We start from the raw sequence: 18,712 nt of genomic DNA, 5'->3' as shown, positions 1-18,712 counted from the left end.
TGACCTGAAGGATGTAAAGTTAGACTGAATGAAACGGATGGTGGGACAAACGAGTGTTACTTATGGATGGAAATGGAGAGAAAGACCAAATCACAGTCATGCCGTCTCTGGGCTGACAGCCATGTCACCCTTACACTGGCCACCCAGGGTCCTATTCTGGACCCAGATGTGCTGTGCCTAAGAATCGCTGATAGGACCTGTCAGCTAGCTGTCACAGGCTATTTGGCAAGCTACAGCTGTGGGGAGGCAAGTTCGTTACTGCTTCTCGTTAACAAAGCAAGTGTGTGTCGTTGGGCCCAGGTGTCTTCCATGTGGTGACCTCCTTGCTCAGACATCGGTGTCCCTAACCATCAGCGGGGTAGGCTGATGCCAGGCAGAGGAGAGCGAGAAGGAACATGAACATGTGAACAGTGCCTACTGGGGCTTCATGTAGCGTGGTCCTTCCCATTTGCACCCCGTCTTAAGTGTAGTAACGTACCCCACCTCTCTCCTCTTTAAAGTGATTTAATAAACTGCATGATTCGAGCATCTCCATTTGGCCTGTCTCGTGACTTCTGGGGTTGCTTGGCTCGTAGAATACTTGGAGGCCACCACTGCATCAAAGTAATTTCACATGACAACTAGAGGAAACAGAGAAATAAGAACATAGAGGTGTATATCATAAGCTAAAGTAATAAAAATGGGGAGAAAGGCAGTCGCAAGTCGTATCTGTGACTCCACTGAAAGGCAAAAACAGGCAAGGAAAGAGCAAACCAAACGACATGTGGGAGAGACTTTTTCCTCACTGATTTATGGAAAAGGGAAGAAGACAAGAAGGGAGAGCTGAGCGGTTTTTGACGGTGTAAACGTCACCGATTATGCTTTATCTCTCAGACCGAAACAACTGTTTCAGAGGTAAATACAGCAAAGTCCAGATGCAGGGGTGCGCGTCCAAGGCGTGGGCTAATCCCCGAATTTCTTTTTAATCCACTTCATACAGCATTGCAGTTCTTTTTAAATGTTCATTACATTTGGGAGCATCTAAAGTATCAAGAAGAGGAGAAAGTAAGAGGCTTTAAAAATATAATTAGGACAAATGCACATGGAATACTACTTTCTATCAAAGTTTTTATTATTTTACTATACACTTCCTGAAACATTCTCTGTAAATAGATTCCCGTTTTTAAGACACTAATAATGCAACTATTTTAAAGATCTATCTGTGGAATGAAAGATTTAGTAAAATGAAATATCCCTTTGAAATGAAAGTAAGTTGTTCCTAATTTATCTTTTATAATCTATTTTCTTTAACAGGTCACTGTATCTCTATATTACAGAAAACGCATTAAAGACTGTTCAGGTAAGTGAAATACTGTACATACAAAGCTTGTAGAGCTTTCTCTGAGAAAAGTATCATTTTTACATAAGAAATGAAATTGTTTATGAAGCAAATACTTTTAGGAGCTTACTCTGTAGTTTTTCAAAGAATACGACGTTTTGGAATGTAGCTCATTCAAATTAACAGCCTTAATGCTTTAATACTGTTTTTTAATTTGTTTGTTTTTAACAACTTAATTCTTACTTTGAAGTCGAATATTTTCTCTCTGCAGAATTTTAAATGGTAAAAACAATTAAAAAAAGAAAGTGCATTTTGTGATGAATTAAAGATAAAACCTACATTCGAAGAGAGATTGGTGGTACAATGTCATCATTAAGTACTGTTTATTTTTTAATGACCTGCTTAGGATTTTAAATATTTATATAAATGATATAAATGGTACAAGATCTGTTTTTGGATTTTACAAAGTAATAGTGAACTTCGTGCGATTAAAAAAATATATTATTATAAAGAAAACCCCTACTCTAGAGATTAGGGTTAGAAAAATAGTAAAAATTTTGTTACTTTACACCAAACCACTGTAGAAATGAATTTAGTCATATATATTCTTTAAAACATATGACATATTGCAGCCAATGCAGATATTGTAATTTTTACGATACTTAGAATTAAATTTTTAAATTCCAAAAAACTAATTTCCAAATGAATATAGAAGGCAATCCTTGTATATATGCTCCAAAAAAGATGTTAAAACCAAATGATGGCTAAGACGCTGCATCTCCTTCATCCGGAGGACTCGCTGGCTCTTCCCCTCCACTTCCGCTCTGGGCTTCTGGGTCACATGATTGAGCATTCGCTGGCCAGTCACTGGCTATTCAGAATTTCCCCGATGGGGTAATCTCTGCTGTTTATTCTCCTGTTCAGATGTACAGTCAATCAAAGCATGTTGAACCTGCTGAAAGATAGAGCAAAACAGCTTTGGCCGGTGGCCACAGAAGCTTGAAAAGCTTTATTGAAGGAAAAAATGGACATGTTCTCATTCTGGATGGGAGCTGGATTCTAACTTGAATTCCTAACTGTAATACTTCTGCTATTCCTCCAAAGACTGAACTTTGCATACAGCAAGACTTATCTCAAGCCAAAATGCAGTTTCACATTGTAGTGCTGAATTACTGCTTAGTAAGCGGACTAATAGGGGCGCACTGGGAATCCTGTTAGGAAGAAGTAACTCCCCTACATCTGCATCTGAGCCTAGGTCGGGAGCTGCTGAAAACGGATATTGCAGTCATCCTGAGGGGCACATAATTCTGTAAGCGTGTATACGTGCTAACAGCGTAACTCGGAAAAGTTCTGTTAAGACGTGTAGGAAGATTACCTTTGTATTTGGGACACTGAACAAGCGAGACGTGTAGCGTATGTTTGTAAAGCAGATTAATTCTTTTCTCCCACGACCCTCTGTGGGGCCCTGTCCGTGGATGAAAACTTAAGCAGTCTTCATGCTTTTTCTGGTCGTTCCTAAATATTAGAAACAGTTATTTGGTTATTTAAGCTTAACAATCAAAGTAGGAGGTCATGATGTAGTTTTGGCTTCTGAGTTAAGGCTTCTCTTCCCATGCAGCCTCCAGCCCGGTTGCAGGCGTGAAGCTCGCTGGTGGGAGCCGGAGATGAGAGGGCATAGCCTGCTGCTTCTGCCTTTCCCACGGGGATGTCTGGCTCCCTCTAGGCAGGCCTCCAGACCCCCCAAGGTTGGAGTCTGGGGACAGAGGGATTTAATGGAAGCAGGTGACATACTTCTGTCTTTATGGTCTAGCATCAGGACGTTCTGGACATACAGATGTTTAAAATTGACTCTCTTTCTCATGAGCATTTTCACGGGTTCTTCCATGACCCACTCCACCCATCCTGTGGCTTCCCATAGCAAGAGCTAACTGGCCATTGGCTTTATTTATTCACTTGCCTGCTTTCTGCAGAGGACCATTCACCCTTCCTGGCCATCCCTTCTGGCGTAACGTAGGTAGGCCCCGTGCTGGCTGTCTGAAGTGAGTGGCCAGACTCTGGAAGCAGTACTTTACTGCTGCAGTTCAGGGAAACCAAGCGGCCTCTGCACAACCACACTGCCCCTTCTTCTCTGCCCTCTGAGCTGCCCCCAGCCTGCCGCAGCCTCTGGACTCTCTAAGTGGGGAGCGAACGCCCGTGTCCACCAGCCCACGCATCCCCCTGCTGTCTCCTTGAGGCCTCCCCTCTCGATTCGGGGTGGATAGGGCCTCCGCCTACCACTCTTCCTGGAGGGGAGGGCTGTGATCCCCAAAAATGCTCTTTTTCCCATCTCTAGTTCTCAGCCATTTGAGACCTTCCAGGTGGGTCGTTTTTAGAAGCCTTCTGCACGAGTCCTATGGGGTGTTTGTGATCCTTGCTTTGTGTTTACCCGTTTGGGGGCCTAGCCAAAACTTCACAAGTCCTATTACTCATTTAAGCGAGAGATGTCTGAAAAATTTGTTAAGCTTTTATTTTGAGATAATTGTAGATTCTCATGCAATGGTAAGAAATAACACAGAGAGAACCCGGTACCCTTTACCCGTTTCTCCCGATGGTAACATCCTGCAGAGCCGTGCCACACGAGCGTGACCGGGACCCTGACAGTGATGGAATGTTTCCTTCCCCACAAAGCCCCCATCACAGCCACACTCGTTTCCTTAACCCCTGAAACCACTACTGGGTTCTCCATTCCCATAATTTTGTTACTTCAAGAATATTGTCTAAATGGAATTGTACAGTATGCAACTTTTGGGGATTACCTTTTTACACTCCACGTGATTCTCTGGGAACTCATCCAGAGTATCACCTGTACCAGTAGTTCATTCCTTCTTAATTGCTCAGCAGTGGTCCACGCTGTGGGCATACCATGAGCTAACCACTCACCTGACGCAAGACATATAGTTTCTTTTCGGTTTTTGCTATTATGCATAAAGCTACTGTAAACATTCATGTACAGGTTTTTGTGTGAATATGTCTTCATTTCTTTGGAGTAAATGCCCAGAGTGCATTTATTTACCGTGTCGTATGATAGTTGCTTATTTAGTTTTTAAAGAAATTGCCAAACTGTTTTCCCGAGCATCTGTATCGCTTTATATTCCCACCAGCCGTGGACGAGTAATCCAGTTTTTCTGCATCCTTGCCAGCATTCAACAGTGTCACCATTTTTTACTTTACCGTTGTGACATATATGTGGTTTACATATCTCGATGAGTTATAGAACATTGCAGACACACTTCTTATTTTGAGATGAAAAAACTTTCTAATATTACTAAAACCATCTCATTGTGGTTTTAGTTTGCATTTCCCTGATAAGTGATGTCAAACATAATTTTATGTGTGTATTTGCCATCTATATATCTTTTTTTTGTTTTTTTTTGGTGAAATTACTCAGTCATGTCATTTATTGTTGTTGTATGAAGCCCAAAAAATGTAGAATGAAACATATCTCAAATATATCTTGATTCTAACTGCAAAGAAGAGATCATTATTGCATTGTAACAAGCTCCAAAAGCTAGAAATTCCTATCCACCAGTAACTCTATGACTTACCCGAGGCAAGTCTGAACAGGCCTATACAGCTTAGTTCCTTGCTGTGCTGAAGGATATAACACAAGCTTACCTCATCAAGATGCTATGAAGAACAGTTTCTATTTATTGCAAGTACTGTATGATTTTTGTGTCTATATTGGTGCGGAACAGCACAGTTATTAGATGAGGACATCAAAAGACTTTGTTCCGTGAAGAATGCCACATTCTTAGAGACGGTAGAGGGATTATAGTGCATGTGTCAAGTTTTGAGATTGTGTTGCAGTTGAATCCAAAGATAAATTTGGAATTTAGCTAGGCCGAAAAACTGTCTCAGGCAATTTTTAATTGTGTTTTAGAGTAAGACTCTTAGATATCTCAGGATAGCCTCAAAACGTAAGTAGAAAATTAGTGAAATATACCTTCTACACTTAGAAGTTTATAGTTAGATGTGTATGCATTATATAAATAGAACATTACAGACATTCTTATTTTGAAATGAAAAAACTTTCTGATATTATTAGTATTCATTTACTTGAGACCTTGTGGAACTCAAAAGAATAACAATTGGAAAAAGAATTGTAACTAATTATGAAAAGATGATACTATTCATCTTACTCAAAGAAACTGGAGCTTAAAATATATACCGATTCACATGACGCCTTATGTAGAGTTTTTCGAAGGACTTGGGTTGAGTCATCTAAGCATTTTGTATCATAGGTTCCTCAAATGTAATTTGAAAGGAATGAAATAATTCAATGTTTTTCAAACATTTTGCTCAAGAACCTCTTTTCCCTCTTAAAAAGTAGGGACCTCAAAGAGCTCAATTTATGTTTGCGAAGATTATATCAGTCATTATTTTCAATATTAGAAATTAAAACTGAGAAAAAATTGAGATGTTTATTAATTCATTTAAAATAACTATTCTATTACGTGTTAGCATAAACTATACATTTTATGAAAAATAACTATTTTCCAAAGCATAATAAAATTTTTGAGAAGTGTGACATTGTTTTACAGTTTTTGAATCTGTCTAATGTCTGGCTTAATGGCTGGATTCTCATTTTTTTCTACACTTACTCTGTGAGATGCTGTTTTGGTTGAAGTGTGTAAAGAAAGTGTGGCCTCATGCAGATGTTTGCAAGAGATTCGAGCCTTTGAAACTTTAATAGTCTTTTCAGATAATTGTGGATAGTCTTCTTTGATACTACATGGAAACTTGACAGGTGATGATTTCCTAAAGCTTACTTGCTATGTGAAATCCAAAGCCATGGCAATGAATTTTTCATATCGAAGAATAATAGCTTTTGGGGGAGTGGCTCGAAGAAACTAACAGATTGTGCCACTGCCAAGTGATGTGACGAGGGCTTTTTTCCTTCATCTTTATTTGGCTCCTTTTCATCAATGAATAGTCTTTTATTATATTAAAAGAATGTTTACTTTGGGTGAGTTTTCTCAAGGCTAGATAATCGTAAGATTATCTCCATATAGATGGATAGATGATAGGTAGATAGACATCACACTAAAGTGATGAATGCCGTCAGTTTCATCTGACATTCTGTAAGCCTCTCCAAACTCCATGTGGAGGGGAGAGGGTGGAGCAGCGGTGGTGGTTCAGCTGGTCATAATAACAGGAATAAAGGAATAATTCGGTGCTGCCAGCAGAATTATGGGAACCTGGCCTCTAAATCTTCCTTTTAGGATCAAGAAGAACTCAACATGTCTCTTAGACCACTTCATGATCTGGGTCTTCTCGGTCCTTCCTGGTAGCGCCCCTCCCCTGTCCTTGCTGATAATAATGACCTCCTGGGTCTCAGACCACCAAATCTCTGGTTGTCTGTTCCTCCCTGAACTGAAGACACACCCTGCTCCTCATCTGCTATGCCATAGGGCTAGAATGTGGAAGAGATGAGAATTAACTCATAATACTTGGTGAGATTAATGATCCGTTTCACATCTGGGTTTATGCTGTGTACAAGTCCGAAAGGGGGCATTTTTGAGGGTAATGTCATCGCATTATTTGTGTTAGCAACAAGTTACAGGCAGTCTTGGTATCTGTCCCTAAGGAAATGGAAAATGGAATGTGTGGTGTGTGCATACAGTGGAACACGATGCAGCAATAAGTAGTTGACCATTTGTTTAATCTAGCAATGTGGATAGATCTTAGAAATACGGAACGAATTCTATAGAGTAAAACAACGTATGTACATTCAAAACACACACAGAGAACACAAAAGTATATTATTTTTCGGGCTATGTTTTCAGATACCTAAGGATGTATACAGAATATGCCTGTGCAGACATCTCTGATGAGAATGGATGGGACACAGAGGAAAGAATAGAGAGATGACCAGAGGGGGCGTGGCCCAGGCTTCTGCGATAGTAGGACATGAAGTCTTTGTATTTGAGAGCCATATGACTCATGGAGAATTAGCACGTTCATCCTAATTTTGGGGAGGAATAAGGAATGTTCCCACAAAAGGGTACATGTGTTTTAAAACAGATTCTGGGAGGATTTGAATGGCCTTATGTAGAAGACAGATGGATAATTTAATTAGCATACATTCTTGCCTTAAATATATCCCTCCATCAGACGTGTTAGAAATTATTATGAAATTTGCCTCCAGCCATCAGTCTAGGAAAGGAGTGGAAATTTGAAAATGTGGTTATTTGATATTCAAAGAGAATTGCTCTGTAATTCTGGAAAGTACAAAGATACTCTGTCAGAAGATTGCCTTTTGTTGAGTTTCGTGGATTCCATAAGTCAGTAATTTAAAAAGCATCAGTTTGTTTGTTCTGATAGTATTATTTAATTTTGTGTACTCACCGACTAAACCTTTTATTCATCAGTAAAATTTTCTCTATCATTAATTCTTGTGTGAACAATATACTACAAATATAGCTTATAGATGCTGCTCCGTCATCCTTAACATATCTCATTATTCATTTACTCCGGTGCTCTTGGTCTTAATCTTAGGCTCTTTAAAAATGTCTTCTAGGTATTACATCATTTCTCTGCTTGTTGTACTTAGTAAATCATGACAATGTGAATTATGTAATCAAATAAAGTTTGAATTATATGGATTATATACTACTTTTTGATCACCCAGCCTCGTTTAGAAGTGTTTATGCACGTTTCTCTTGGTTTCTCTTGGAAGTGTTCAACATAACCACCTTTTCCTATGAATCTTTCACATTTTAGGAGTAATATGATTTTCTTTATTACTACTGTAAACACTGTCCTTTAATTCATAGTTAAATCTACTAAAATGTCTTAGAGCATGTCAAAAGTGTTCCTAATAATGTTATTTATATATGTGTGTGTATGTGTTTATGTTTTTTATTATTTCCGCATTTTATGATTTCTTTATTCGATATTTCATGTTATTTTCTGACTTATGGAAAAGCGTGTCGTTATACAAATGTTCCGAGCATACTAATGTTCTTTCCAACACGTCTCACGCCTTGGCCATGAAAAATATGATGATGTTTGTAAGGCACCTGAGCAAACCTTGTGAATCCACTAATAGCGGAGGCAACTGCCCTATCTGTAGGCCCTGCCCCACCACCCTGGAGCTGAAGGGGGCGCTATCTCCTATGTACTTGACAACTGTGCTCCAGCAACCCATAGGGAAGCTCCGAACTCATGCTTTGAAATTTTTCAAAAGAACTACTCCAGCCGCTAGAGCTGAGGTTAGTTCTGGAGCTCAGTGAGACTAAACGTCACCGATTATGCGAATAACTGTGCTCGGGAGCGAATAACTGTGCTCAGACAGCCTTTAACGTCCAGACTAATCGGTCGAGACCCAGAGTGGGCATCGACGGGACCGCGTGCGCTTCCCAAACTGGGTCTGCAGGACATCTTTTTGAGATGAGTTTGAAGGGGGGAAAAGATGAACCTCTATCAAATAAATGTGAGATTCTGAAATAACAGCTACATCTGATGCGTGATTTCTGAGAGTCTTTCAGACGCTGGCATTTTGTAAGGCTCTAAGAGGGAACTGTAACGTGCACCCTTCCTCACGCTTTGCTGTTCTCAGAACTCTCACTAACCTCTGCCAGGACGCTGGGTTCTCCTGCGGTCAGCGCAGACCCGCCTCTCTCCTGTAGGTGTTTGGTCGGGGACAGTCTGTTCCAGCTGCACAGCGTTTAGTGGCAGTGACCTGTCCTGAAGTTGGTTCAGAAGAACTGGGTTTTCTTTGTTGACCTTCATTTTGTCTTCTATCTCTAGTCAATATCTTTTAACACACATTGTTGTCATACGAGATGATCTGTGACCCAAGTTTCTCAATTTATACAGCTCATTCCATATATATTTTTTTATTTCATACATTTTGACAATCTAATCAATCTTTCTAGTAGTTGTAGTTTTTCCCCACTCTGGAAAAAAGCTGATGGAGAGTCATGTATGGCTTATATAGACTTCCATTGTTACTTTTATGTACAACATTTAGTTTCTTCCTAATATGATTACGAAAATGTAGAGAATTAGAAATTAGTAAAACCGATTAATTTACTTGGTGAACTTTTCAGTTTATAGCAAATTTGATTAAAGCGATTAATCCAGTTTTGCATTTTTGATGATTTGAACATTATAGTTTTTCTAAATTTTCTGTAATAAGAATATTACTTTTATATGAAAAATCATGCTGTTTATTATATTATGCTATATGATATTACATAGAACTGAGGTCCTAAAAAAGTGGGAAACAATGTGCAAAGTTGACTGTGATTATCTTGGAGTGGTGGGACTTCGATTTTATTCTATTTTTCAATGTTTTTCTATTATGAACACAGGAAAAAAATTAAGAATGCATTAAGTATCCTGGCTTAAAAAGGGAGGATGCCTTTTTTTAATTTACTTTTATGTTAGCAATTTTTTGTCTAAATAATCAGAGACGATATCCCAAAATATTTTATTTCACTTACTACAGTAAAAACCCTTTACAGGGAAATCAGATAAAGATCATACTTGTGGAATCAAGATAAGAAAAAATACTCAAATTCTTTTCTGCTTTCTCTACTTGATCAAGTACATGAGAAGTCATAATTTCAGTATGACATTTTAAAAGTTTCCCCCAAGTATTTTAGTTAGGTGTTTACTGATGTAAGAAATATGCCTCTTCAGCTTTGATCACCTCATTTTGATCCCAGTGTTTTGGCTGTGAGGAAATATTGGATACAAGTATTACGATTAGAACATACAAACTGTGTACAGACTTGGACGATTTTTGAGCCAGTAAGTATTCCAGAACCTCAGCCCGTCGCAGGAGGGCTGGATCAGCAGCACTAGGCCAGCGCCAGCCTGGAACACCGATTCAGATGTACCCAGCTGCCGAGGCCATGCCAGGGCTGTGGTTGTCCAGGTCCACCATGCCTTTCTTTGATATGGCTATCAAATTTTTTTCATTATAAAAACCGTATAATTACATGACAGAACTTAGAAAATAAGGACAGACTTTATACACAAGACCACTACCCCAACACAGTCTCAAGTTTGGTATAATTGTTGCTATAAAGAGTGTCTGTGAAGTTGTTTTTGTAGGCATGTAGAGCAAAGTTCCCAGCCTTAATAAACTGTGCCGACATCAGAACTCAAATACGTGTGGGCACCTCTCTAGGTGTGACCTGCTGAGACCTGCCAGGAGGGAGAATCGGGAGCGGGGATTCCGGTGGGATTCCCTCCAGCCCCGCTGGCCCACAGGTGCGTGCAGGGGGCGCGGACCACCCGTGCATGGGAGAACCCTCCTCACCAACCTACCAGCAAGTGAAAACCCGTCTCGTTGCTGTTCGACACCCAGGTATCGGTTTATCACTGAAGGAAGAGAAGAGTGATTCTCAGTGTCAGCAGTGGGACTTCCACACGAAGGGCTTGGGGACAGCTTCCTAGGACACCAGCACAGGGAAGGGGGAACAGCAGAGGGCAAGGTCTGGTCACTGAGATGAGCGAGTGCTTGAGCACACAGGCATGAGATGACCTGGGAATGTGCAGAACTGTCCAGGGCTTTCGAAGGGGCCCAGCAGGCCCCACGACGGAGGAGAGGGCACTGCTGCTGTGAGCCTGGCGTTCTTCCTCCAGCCCCGAATGGCCCGAAGGAACCCAGGTCCACGTGGAGGCTCGCAGAGGACCACAGCAGCCTAGCGCATTGCCTGTCGCTCCGAAGACCGCTTCCTCTCCTGGAGTGAGCTGGTGTTTGAGACCGCGGTGGGATGTGGGTAGGAGGCAGCACCGCCATCTTCTGGGAGGCCGGAGCTGCGCCTGCCTCCCTTCCCATCCCAGCGGTCAGCACAGCGCTGCACACGAGAGGCGCTCAGTGACCTCGTGCTCAGTAAATGGCAAGTGAATGCCAAGCGGAGCCTGTGGCGCTCGCTCACCTGTGGAGCTCTCAGGCTGTCGCTGGTTCCAGCAAACCAGTGACCTCTCTGTGATAAGGCTCAAAAGAAAGCGATCCTGCAGACCTTAAGCTCCTCCGAGGCGGGAACTGGCCCACACCCCACGTGACACCTGTGTCCTTGGCACAGATAATCCGTGCAGCTGTGGCGGTGTTCTGTGGGTGGCAGTGGCATGTTTGCTCTGAGAACATTGAAGGGGATGCTCTTTGGGACAGTTAGGGATCTGAGGACCAGAAACAGGTGAGGAATGGGTTCTGCACCCGGGGGGGTTATATGAGTCAGAAGTAAATTCCAACTCAAAATTTTAGTTGCTTGACGTAATAAGAGTGCTTGCTTCTAGGGAGTGCACACTCACACACACTATCTCCAGGGTCGTTCAGCGATGGCTGATGACCGGCTGTGTGCCAGGCTTTGAGAGGTTTTACTCCTCTGCTGCTCTCAGTGGTCCTGGGGGAGGCACCAAAGCCATCGCACAGCTGGGGACTACGAGGTGACGTGACCCATCAAACGTGTGCAGCCCAGGGCAGTGGAGTGAGGCCCAGCTCTCCACCCAGCTCTCAAGGTCTCTGTGTCATCGGGGCGAGGGCCCGCTGAGTCACACTTCTGCTTTTAGAGATTTGTTCTAAGGACAAATACAAACGTTTCTAAAAAGATTTGAATTGCCACCTGGACTATAGTGGTGAAAAACTGTGCATATCCAAAGTGAGGTGGCAGGTCCCAGTGCTCAGCCTCCCTGGGTCCTGTAGCCAGTGTGTCCTGTCACCTGCCATGGGCCGGAAGTGAGTCACTGACCCCTTCCAGACCCCTCTGTAATCTAGGACAGGAGCATGTCCACCTCACAGGAAGATACAGCTTTTTGGTTGGCTAGAGATGTGACTGTCAGCGCAAAAACTCAAGTTCTTTGAAAATCTCTATATTTATGATAATATGATACAAATAATGCAGTGTTTTGCTGCTGACATGCTCAGTTCAAGCTTCGGTGAATTAAAGCTCGGGAAACCTTGAGGGAAATTGTAAAGAAGGAAAATTCTGAAATAGGCCGCGGCAGCTCAGATGAGAGGATGGCGGTCCAGCCTGCCCCGTCTGCCTGCGTCTCATGTAGTGCGGCAGTCTGTGACGGTGGCACTTCTGCTGTGTCCATGCGACAAGGCTGGCCACTGTTCCGCTTTAGTTCAAGGGTACAAGGTTACTTTTCCGGTTTTGGGTCTACAAATTGCCTTCTCTGGTTCTACAGCATGTTCACATTAGTGTGACTGTTGAAACTCCCAGCGGGGGCGTGAAGGGAAATACACAGCCTTGGGGCAGCAGCGCTTCGATGCGGGAGTGCTTTGAAGTCGCCTCTCTCACCTGATTCTCTGTGGCAGGGGGACGGAGTGAGGGGCAGTGCTTTCAAACTCGTGTCTTCACTGCAGCTGGTTCTCACCGTCGTGTTCTCTTTCCTTTCAGCTTCGAAAGATAATAAGAGAATGACATGGGAAACCGTGTCTGTTTCAGTGTTTTTAACAAAGCAATCTGTTGAGTCTCTGACCCGTTTTAGAAACCACCCAACGTGATTAAAAACAAAAGTTAGCTGCTCCTTAAGGCTCATTTAAAGAAACTTCAGAATACAAGGGAGTGATAATTATCTGATGATTCCTGCAGTTTGGTAGGACTCACTTAAGGCGAGCTGCCAGTAACATTTTTTGCTGCCCAGTGGAGACGCAGAACGTAGATCAGAGGGTCCCGATTACCCGTGCCCCTGGCAGCAGCGTGTAGGAGCAGGCCCTGCCTTCTAGAACATACTGTTCCTGTTTTGAAACGTTGGACAATTTGAAGGAAGTGAGTGTTCTTCCTCCATCATTTTTCCTCAGTTGGCTGATTGGCAACCGGACCTCCAAAGCACAGTAATTAATTTAAATACACAATGACAGAAATACCTTTTTTCACTTTACAAAAGGAACAGAAGGTTCGGTTGGAAACAATAGAGACAAAAGCATCATCAGCAGCAGCCTCACGACTGAAGCCTCTGTGTCCCGCGTCCCTGAGGGGTGAGGCAGTCAGTGGGCCCGTGCGCTGCCATCGCCGTTGTATCTAATCCTCCCCGTCTCTTTTCCACTCCAGCCTTTTCTTTCAAAGCCCTTCCCACCTCTCCCGACACAGCTACACCACACTTCCATGCCCAGACGCAGGTCAGCCTTTGATGTAAAGCTATTGTCTTACATTTATTGTTGACAAGTTATCTTTACTAAAGGACCTAGTCAGAATTATTTCCGTAGAACAATGTCAGCAGCTGCTGCTCATTACCCAGAAGGGCATATGCATAAAAAGGCAATTCTCTTTTTTGTTCTTAGTGCCTACCTCATAAAGAAAGCAATCACGTTTGCCATTTCCTGTGGGAATCCGAACGCTCATATTACTGAAGGAGGAGGAAGCGTTTTTCTGTTTAGCATGGTCTCTATAGTCACGTAGAAAGGCATTTATATCAAAGGCCAGAAACACCATCAAGAAATTTTACTCAAAACTGTCAATGCTATCAAGTCTGTGTTTAACATAAGAAAATATTTAATATTCCAGAATATGGAAAAGCATGGATGCAGGTATTGCTGAGAGTAACAAAATAAACTCTGGCGAAAGTAAGCAAATAGGGGAATATTGGAAAGATAATGGATAAGTCAAAAAATTAATGGCACATTTGTAAAATACATTCAGGAACAGACAGGAGCTAAAAACAAAACAAAACAAACAAAAGAGCTCCAGAGTGAGAGGTCCAAGCTACAGAATTTACTAGAATCCCTTTTCAGTGCGTTACTACTGAGTCAGCTCCCCCTGCTTTTCCTGACTTAGTTTTAGTCTGCTTAAGATTAAAAAAGAGAGAGGACTCAAATAAGTAGAATTAGAAATGAAAGAGGAGATGTTACAACTGACACCACAAAATACAAAGGATTTTAAGAGACTGATATGACAAATTTGATGCCAACAAATTCAACAACCTAGAAGGAATGGATAAGTTTGTAGAAACTTACCAAGACTGAGTCATGATGAAATAGAACATCTGGACTGGCCGATTACTAGTGAGGAGATTGAATCGATACTCAGAAACCTCCCAAAAAACAAAAGCCCAAGACCAGAAGGCTTCACTGGTGAATCCTACCAAACATTCAAAGAAGAATTAATATCAATCCTTTCAAACTCTTCCAAAAAATAGAAGAGGAGGCAACTCTTTTAAACATTTTATGAGACCAGCGTTATCCTCATATCAAAACCAGACAAGGACAGCACAAGAAAAGAAAATGACAGACCAGTATCCCTGATGAACATAGATGAACAATCCGCAACAAAAGATGAGCAAACCAGATTCAACAGCACATGGAAAGAATCATACATCATGATCAAGCGGGATTTATTTCAGGGATGCAAGGATGGTTCAACATCTGCAAATCAGTCAAGGTGATACACCACATTAACAAAATGAAGGATAAAAATCATATCGCCTAAACAGATGCAGAAAAAACATTTGACAGACTCCAACATCAATTTATGATAACTCTCAACAATGTGGGTGTAGAGGGAATGTACCTCAGCGCAATAAAGACCATACATGACAAGCCCACAGCTGACGTCGTACTTAGGAAAAGCTGCAAGTTTTCCCCTTGAGATCAGAAACAAGACAAGGATGTCCACTCTTACCACTTTATTCAACATAGTATTGGAAGTCCTAGTCGGAACAATTGGTCAGGCAGAAGAAATAAAAGACATCCAACTTGGAAAGGAAGAAGTAAAACTTAATAATTGTGGATGGTATTATGTATAGAAAACCCCAAAGACTCCCTAAAAAAAACTGTTAGAACTAATAAATGAATTCAGTAAATTTGGAAGATACAGAATCAGAACTCAAAGATCTGATGTGTTTCTATACACTAAGAACAAACTATTGGGAAGAGAAACAAATCAAATCATATACAATTGCATCAAAAAGAATAAATTTAACCAAGGAAGTGAAAGACCTGTATGTTGAAACCGACAAGACAGTAATGAAAGAAACTGAAGAAGACAAACAAAAGATATTCCATATTCATGGATTAGAAGAATCAATATTGTTAAAATGTCCATACCACCCCAAAAAACTACAGATTCAGTGCAACCCCTGTCAAAATTCCAATGACACTTTTTAAAGACATAGAACAAATAGTCCTAAAATTTGTATGGAACCACAAAAACTCCAGATAGCCAAAACAATCTTGAGGAAGAAGAACAAAGCTAGAGACATCACCCTCCCTGATTTCAAACTACATTACAAAGCTATGGTAATTAAAACAGTATGGTATCTACACTAAGAGGGACATAATTAATGGAACAGAATAGAGAGCCCAGAAATAAACCCATACATATATGGTTATTAAGTTATGACAAGAGCCAAGAACATACAACGGGGGAAAGGACGGTCCCTTCAATAGATGGTGTTGGGAAAACTGGACAGCCACACACACAAGAATGAAACTAGACCACTATCTTACAGCACACACAAAAATTCACTCAAAATGAATTAAAGACTTGAACATAAGATCTGAAACCATAAAACTCCTAGAAGAAAACATAAGCAATAAACTCCTTGGCATTGGTTTTGACAATGATTTGTTTAATCTGACACAAAAAGCAAAAGCAACAATAAATAAGTATGACTACGTACAAAAAACTGCACAAAAAAGGAAATCATCTACAAAATGAAAGGCAACCTACTGAATGGAAGAAAATATTTGTAAATTATGTAAAGGACTAACATCCAAAATATATAAAGAACTCATACAACTCAATAACAAAAAGCAGATAATCCAATTGAAAAATGGGCAGAAGATCTGAGTAGACATTTTTCCCCCCAAAGAAGACACACAGATAGCCAACAGGTACATGAAAAGATTGTCGACATCACTGATTATCAGGGAAATGCAAATCAAAACCATAGTGCAGTATCACTTCACATCCGTTAGGATGGCCAGTGTCAGAAAAACAAAAAAATGTTGATGAGGGTATGCAGAAATGGGAACCCTCGTACACAGCCGGTGTACGAATGGTACAGCTGCTGTAGGCAAAAGTATGGCAGTTCCCCCCAAAACTCCAGTGATTCCACTTCATGGTCAGCCTGAGTGTGGGCTAATTTCATAAGAACGGCTTCAGGGTCATAAACTATTCCTCCAAGGAAATGGGTTATAATTTACTTGACTTCTTAGCCACTACTTAGTTTGCTTCCGCTTTCCAATTAGAATAAATAATACGGCAACGAATAACTTTTTTGACTATTGCTGCAGGAAACCAACTCCAAATTGTCAATAATCCTGCTGCTCATAGTTTGGAAGTAATTGATTTCCTTCCAAAAGTATGTAGCACTTTAAATTAAGGAGGACTTTTAAAATAGCAACTAAAATCGTAAAATACATGACAGCTTAAGAAAAAGACAAAATATTTCCAGACACTATGATATCTATAAAATAAATTTTATCTGAATTGATAATTGCATTTAAACATAAAAGATGTGAATCCAGATAAAAACGTAACATCGAAAGGACAACATCGATTTCTTCTAATAAACTTTCGGATCTTGAATGTAAACACTGTAAACATGTCAAAGGAAATATAAAAAGTTAGGCTTACTTTATTTTCTCAACTTCCTATCCTGTTGCTGGACTGTCACACCTCTACACACACACACACACACACACACACACACACACACACGTACGTAAAAATATTTTAGGTATATTTAAAGTAAAAATTTTAGAAAATGTAGTGGGAAATTGTTTCTGGACTGACAACACGCATGTCATGTCTTTAGGGACAGAAAGTAGGAACAGCCAAATTGCAAAGACCCACTAGGCAGCTCTGCTCATTAAGAAGATTGTGGGTTGTAATCCAAGAGGTAAAAGGCTTCGATTTATTTTATTTACTTAATTTGCCACTTAGGGACACTTGTGTGATTGTAAAGTGCCTTGTATGGATGTAGTTAAATCCATTTGATTTGTTTATACGGAACGAAGATAATATAAAGGGAGCCTCTGAAGAGGTATTACAGACTTCAGTGCTGACCAACCATTTAGTATCTAATTATCTTTCTTCTTTGTATTTAGACGTTTAATTCATTTTAGGGTCCCCATAAAAACTCCTGCACACCCTCCACTGTGAACCATTTGTGGAAAGACTTCCTCCGTGCAACTCATTTCACATGATCTAATGAAAGGCTGAGCAGAAGGTATTTGTTAGGCATAATTTGCATCTACTGCACCTTAATTAGTGACTGATTATTCTTTTGGGGGACATACAAGCCTTCTATTTCTACTCTGTCTCGCTGTTGCTGACTTTCTAGCCTTGCACTAATCATCAGTTTATCTGTCAAGAGTGGTTTGGGAATAGAGCAGAGGATCACACTGTCCATTGTTTTGCTGTTTTTTGGAAGATTTAATGAAGTCTTTAAAGAATGAGGGATTGACGCCTCTGTGCGCATCAGTGGACTGTAATGTCTTCATCATCCATGTTATTCTCTGTCTCCCAAGGGTAGTTAAAAGCTCTCTCTATATGTTTTGAAACCCCTAAGAATAGGAACATGTGTCTTAGTCTGTTTGGGCTGCTATAACAAAATGCCACAGACCGAGAAGCTTACAGACAGCAGAAATTTATTGCTTGTGGTTCTGGAAGCCGGGAGTCAGAGATCAGGGTGACAGCAGTGTCAGGTGAGCTCTCTCTCGCATAGAAGCTTCTCTTCAACACACTATCTGTTGTGTCCTCACATGTTGGGGGGCGGGGTTAGGGGGCAGGAGGTCTCTTATAAGTGCACTGATCCCATCATGAGGGCTCCACCCCCATGTCCTCATCAACTCCCAGAGGCCCCCGCCTCCTAACACCATCACGTTTAGGGGCTGGGGTTTCAACATATGGCTTTTGGGAGGGCAGACTTGAGACCATAGCAACATGGTTGTGCACATTTGAATTGTGAGTGGATATCGCTATATCGTCCTACGAGAAAGTTCTGCCAGTTCACACTCCTCACAGTGATGTGTGTGTGTGAGAGTGCCTTACCCTGGCCGGGAGAAGGGAGAGGGAGAGAGCTTTACCTCTTACTATGTATCCTTCTGTTCTTTTGATTTCGTACTCTGTGTACTTGCTACCTAGTCAGAGAGAGTTAAAAAAGTACAGTCGTGCGCCACAGGTACGCAGGTGTGTCGATAGTCTAAGTGCATAGTAGGCTGTCCCACTAGGAATGCGGACACTCTGGGATGTTCCCACAGCGACGAAATCACCTGACAGCGCCTTTTCTCAGAACGTTCCTGTCGTGACGTGACGTGTGACTGTAAATAAATGACAAGCATCATGTTTTATCTTTGCATAGATGTGCATTCTTTTCTGTCACTGGTTTTCAAGTGAGGGTGCTTTTGTCCCCCAGGGGATATTTGGCAATGTCCGGGATATTTTGTTC

The 18,712-nt window shown here is 41.2% G+C and overlaps 1 protein-coding gene across 1 annotated transcript in view; it reads left to right on the top strand.

Moving 5' to 3' along the window:
• The window catches only part of PRSS12 (serine protease 12), an 80,928-nt gene that overhangs the window by 4,003 nt on the left and 58,213 nt on the right, over nucleotides 1-18,712 (top strand). The window contains exon 2 of the mRNA XM_015593887.2: nucleotides 1,294-1,339. Coding sequence (XP_015449373.2) covers nucleotides 1,294-1,339 — 46 coding nt within the window. The remainder of the gene's footprint in view (nucleotides 1-1,293; nucleotides 1,340-18,712) is intronic.

The sequence above is a fragment of the Pteropus alecto genome, unplaced genomic scaffold (assembly GCF_000325575.1).
Source record: "Pteropus alecto unplaced genomic scaffold, ASM32557v1 scaffold17, whole genome shotgun sequence".
Lineage (NCBI taxonomy): Eukaryota > Metazoa > Chordata > Mammalia > Chiroptera > Pteropodidae > Pteropus > Pteropus alecto.
The sequence above is the reverse complement of the archived record's forward strand: the minus strand, read 5'-3'. Positions and strand labels throughout refer to the sequence as shown.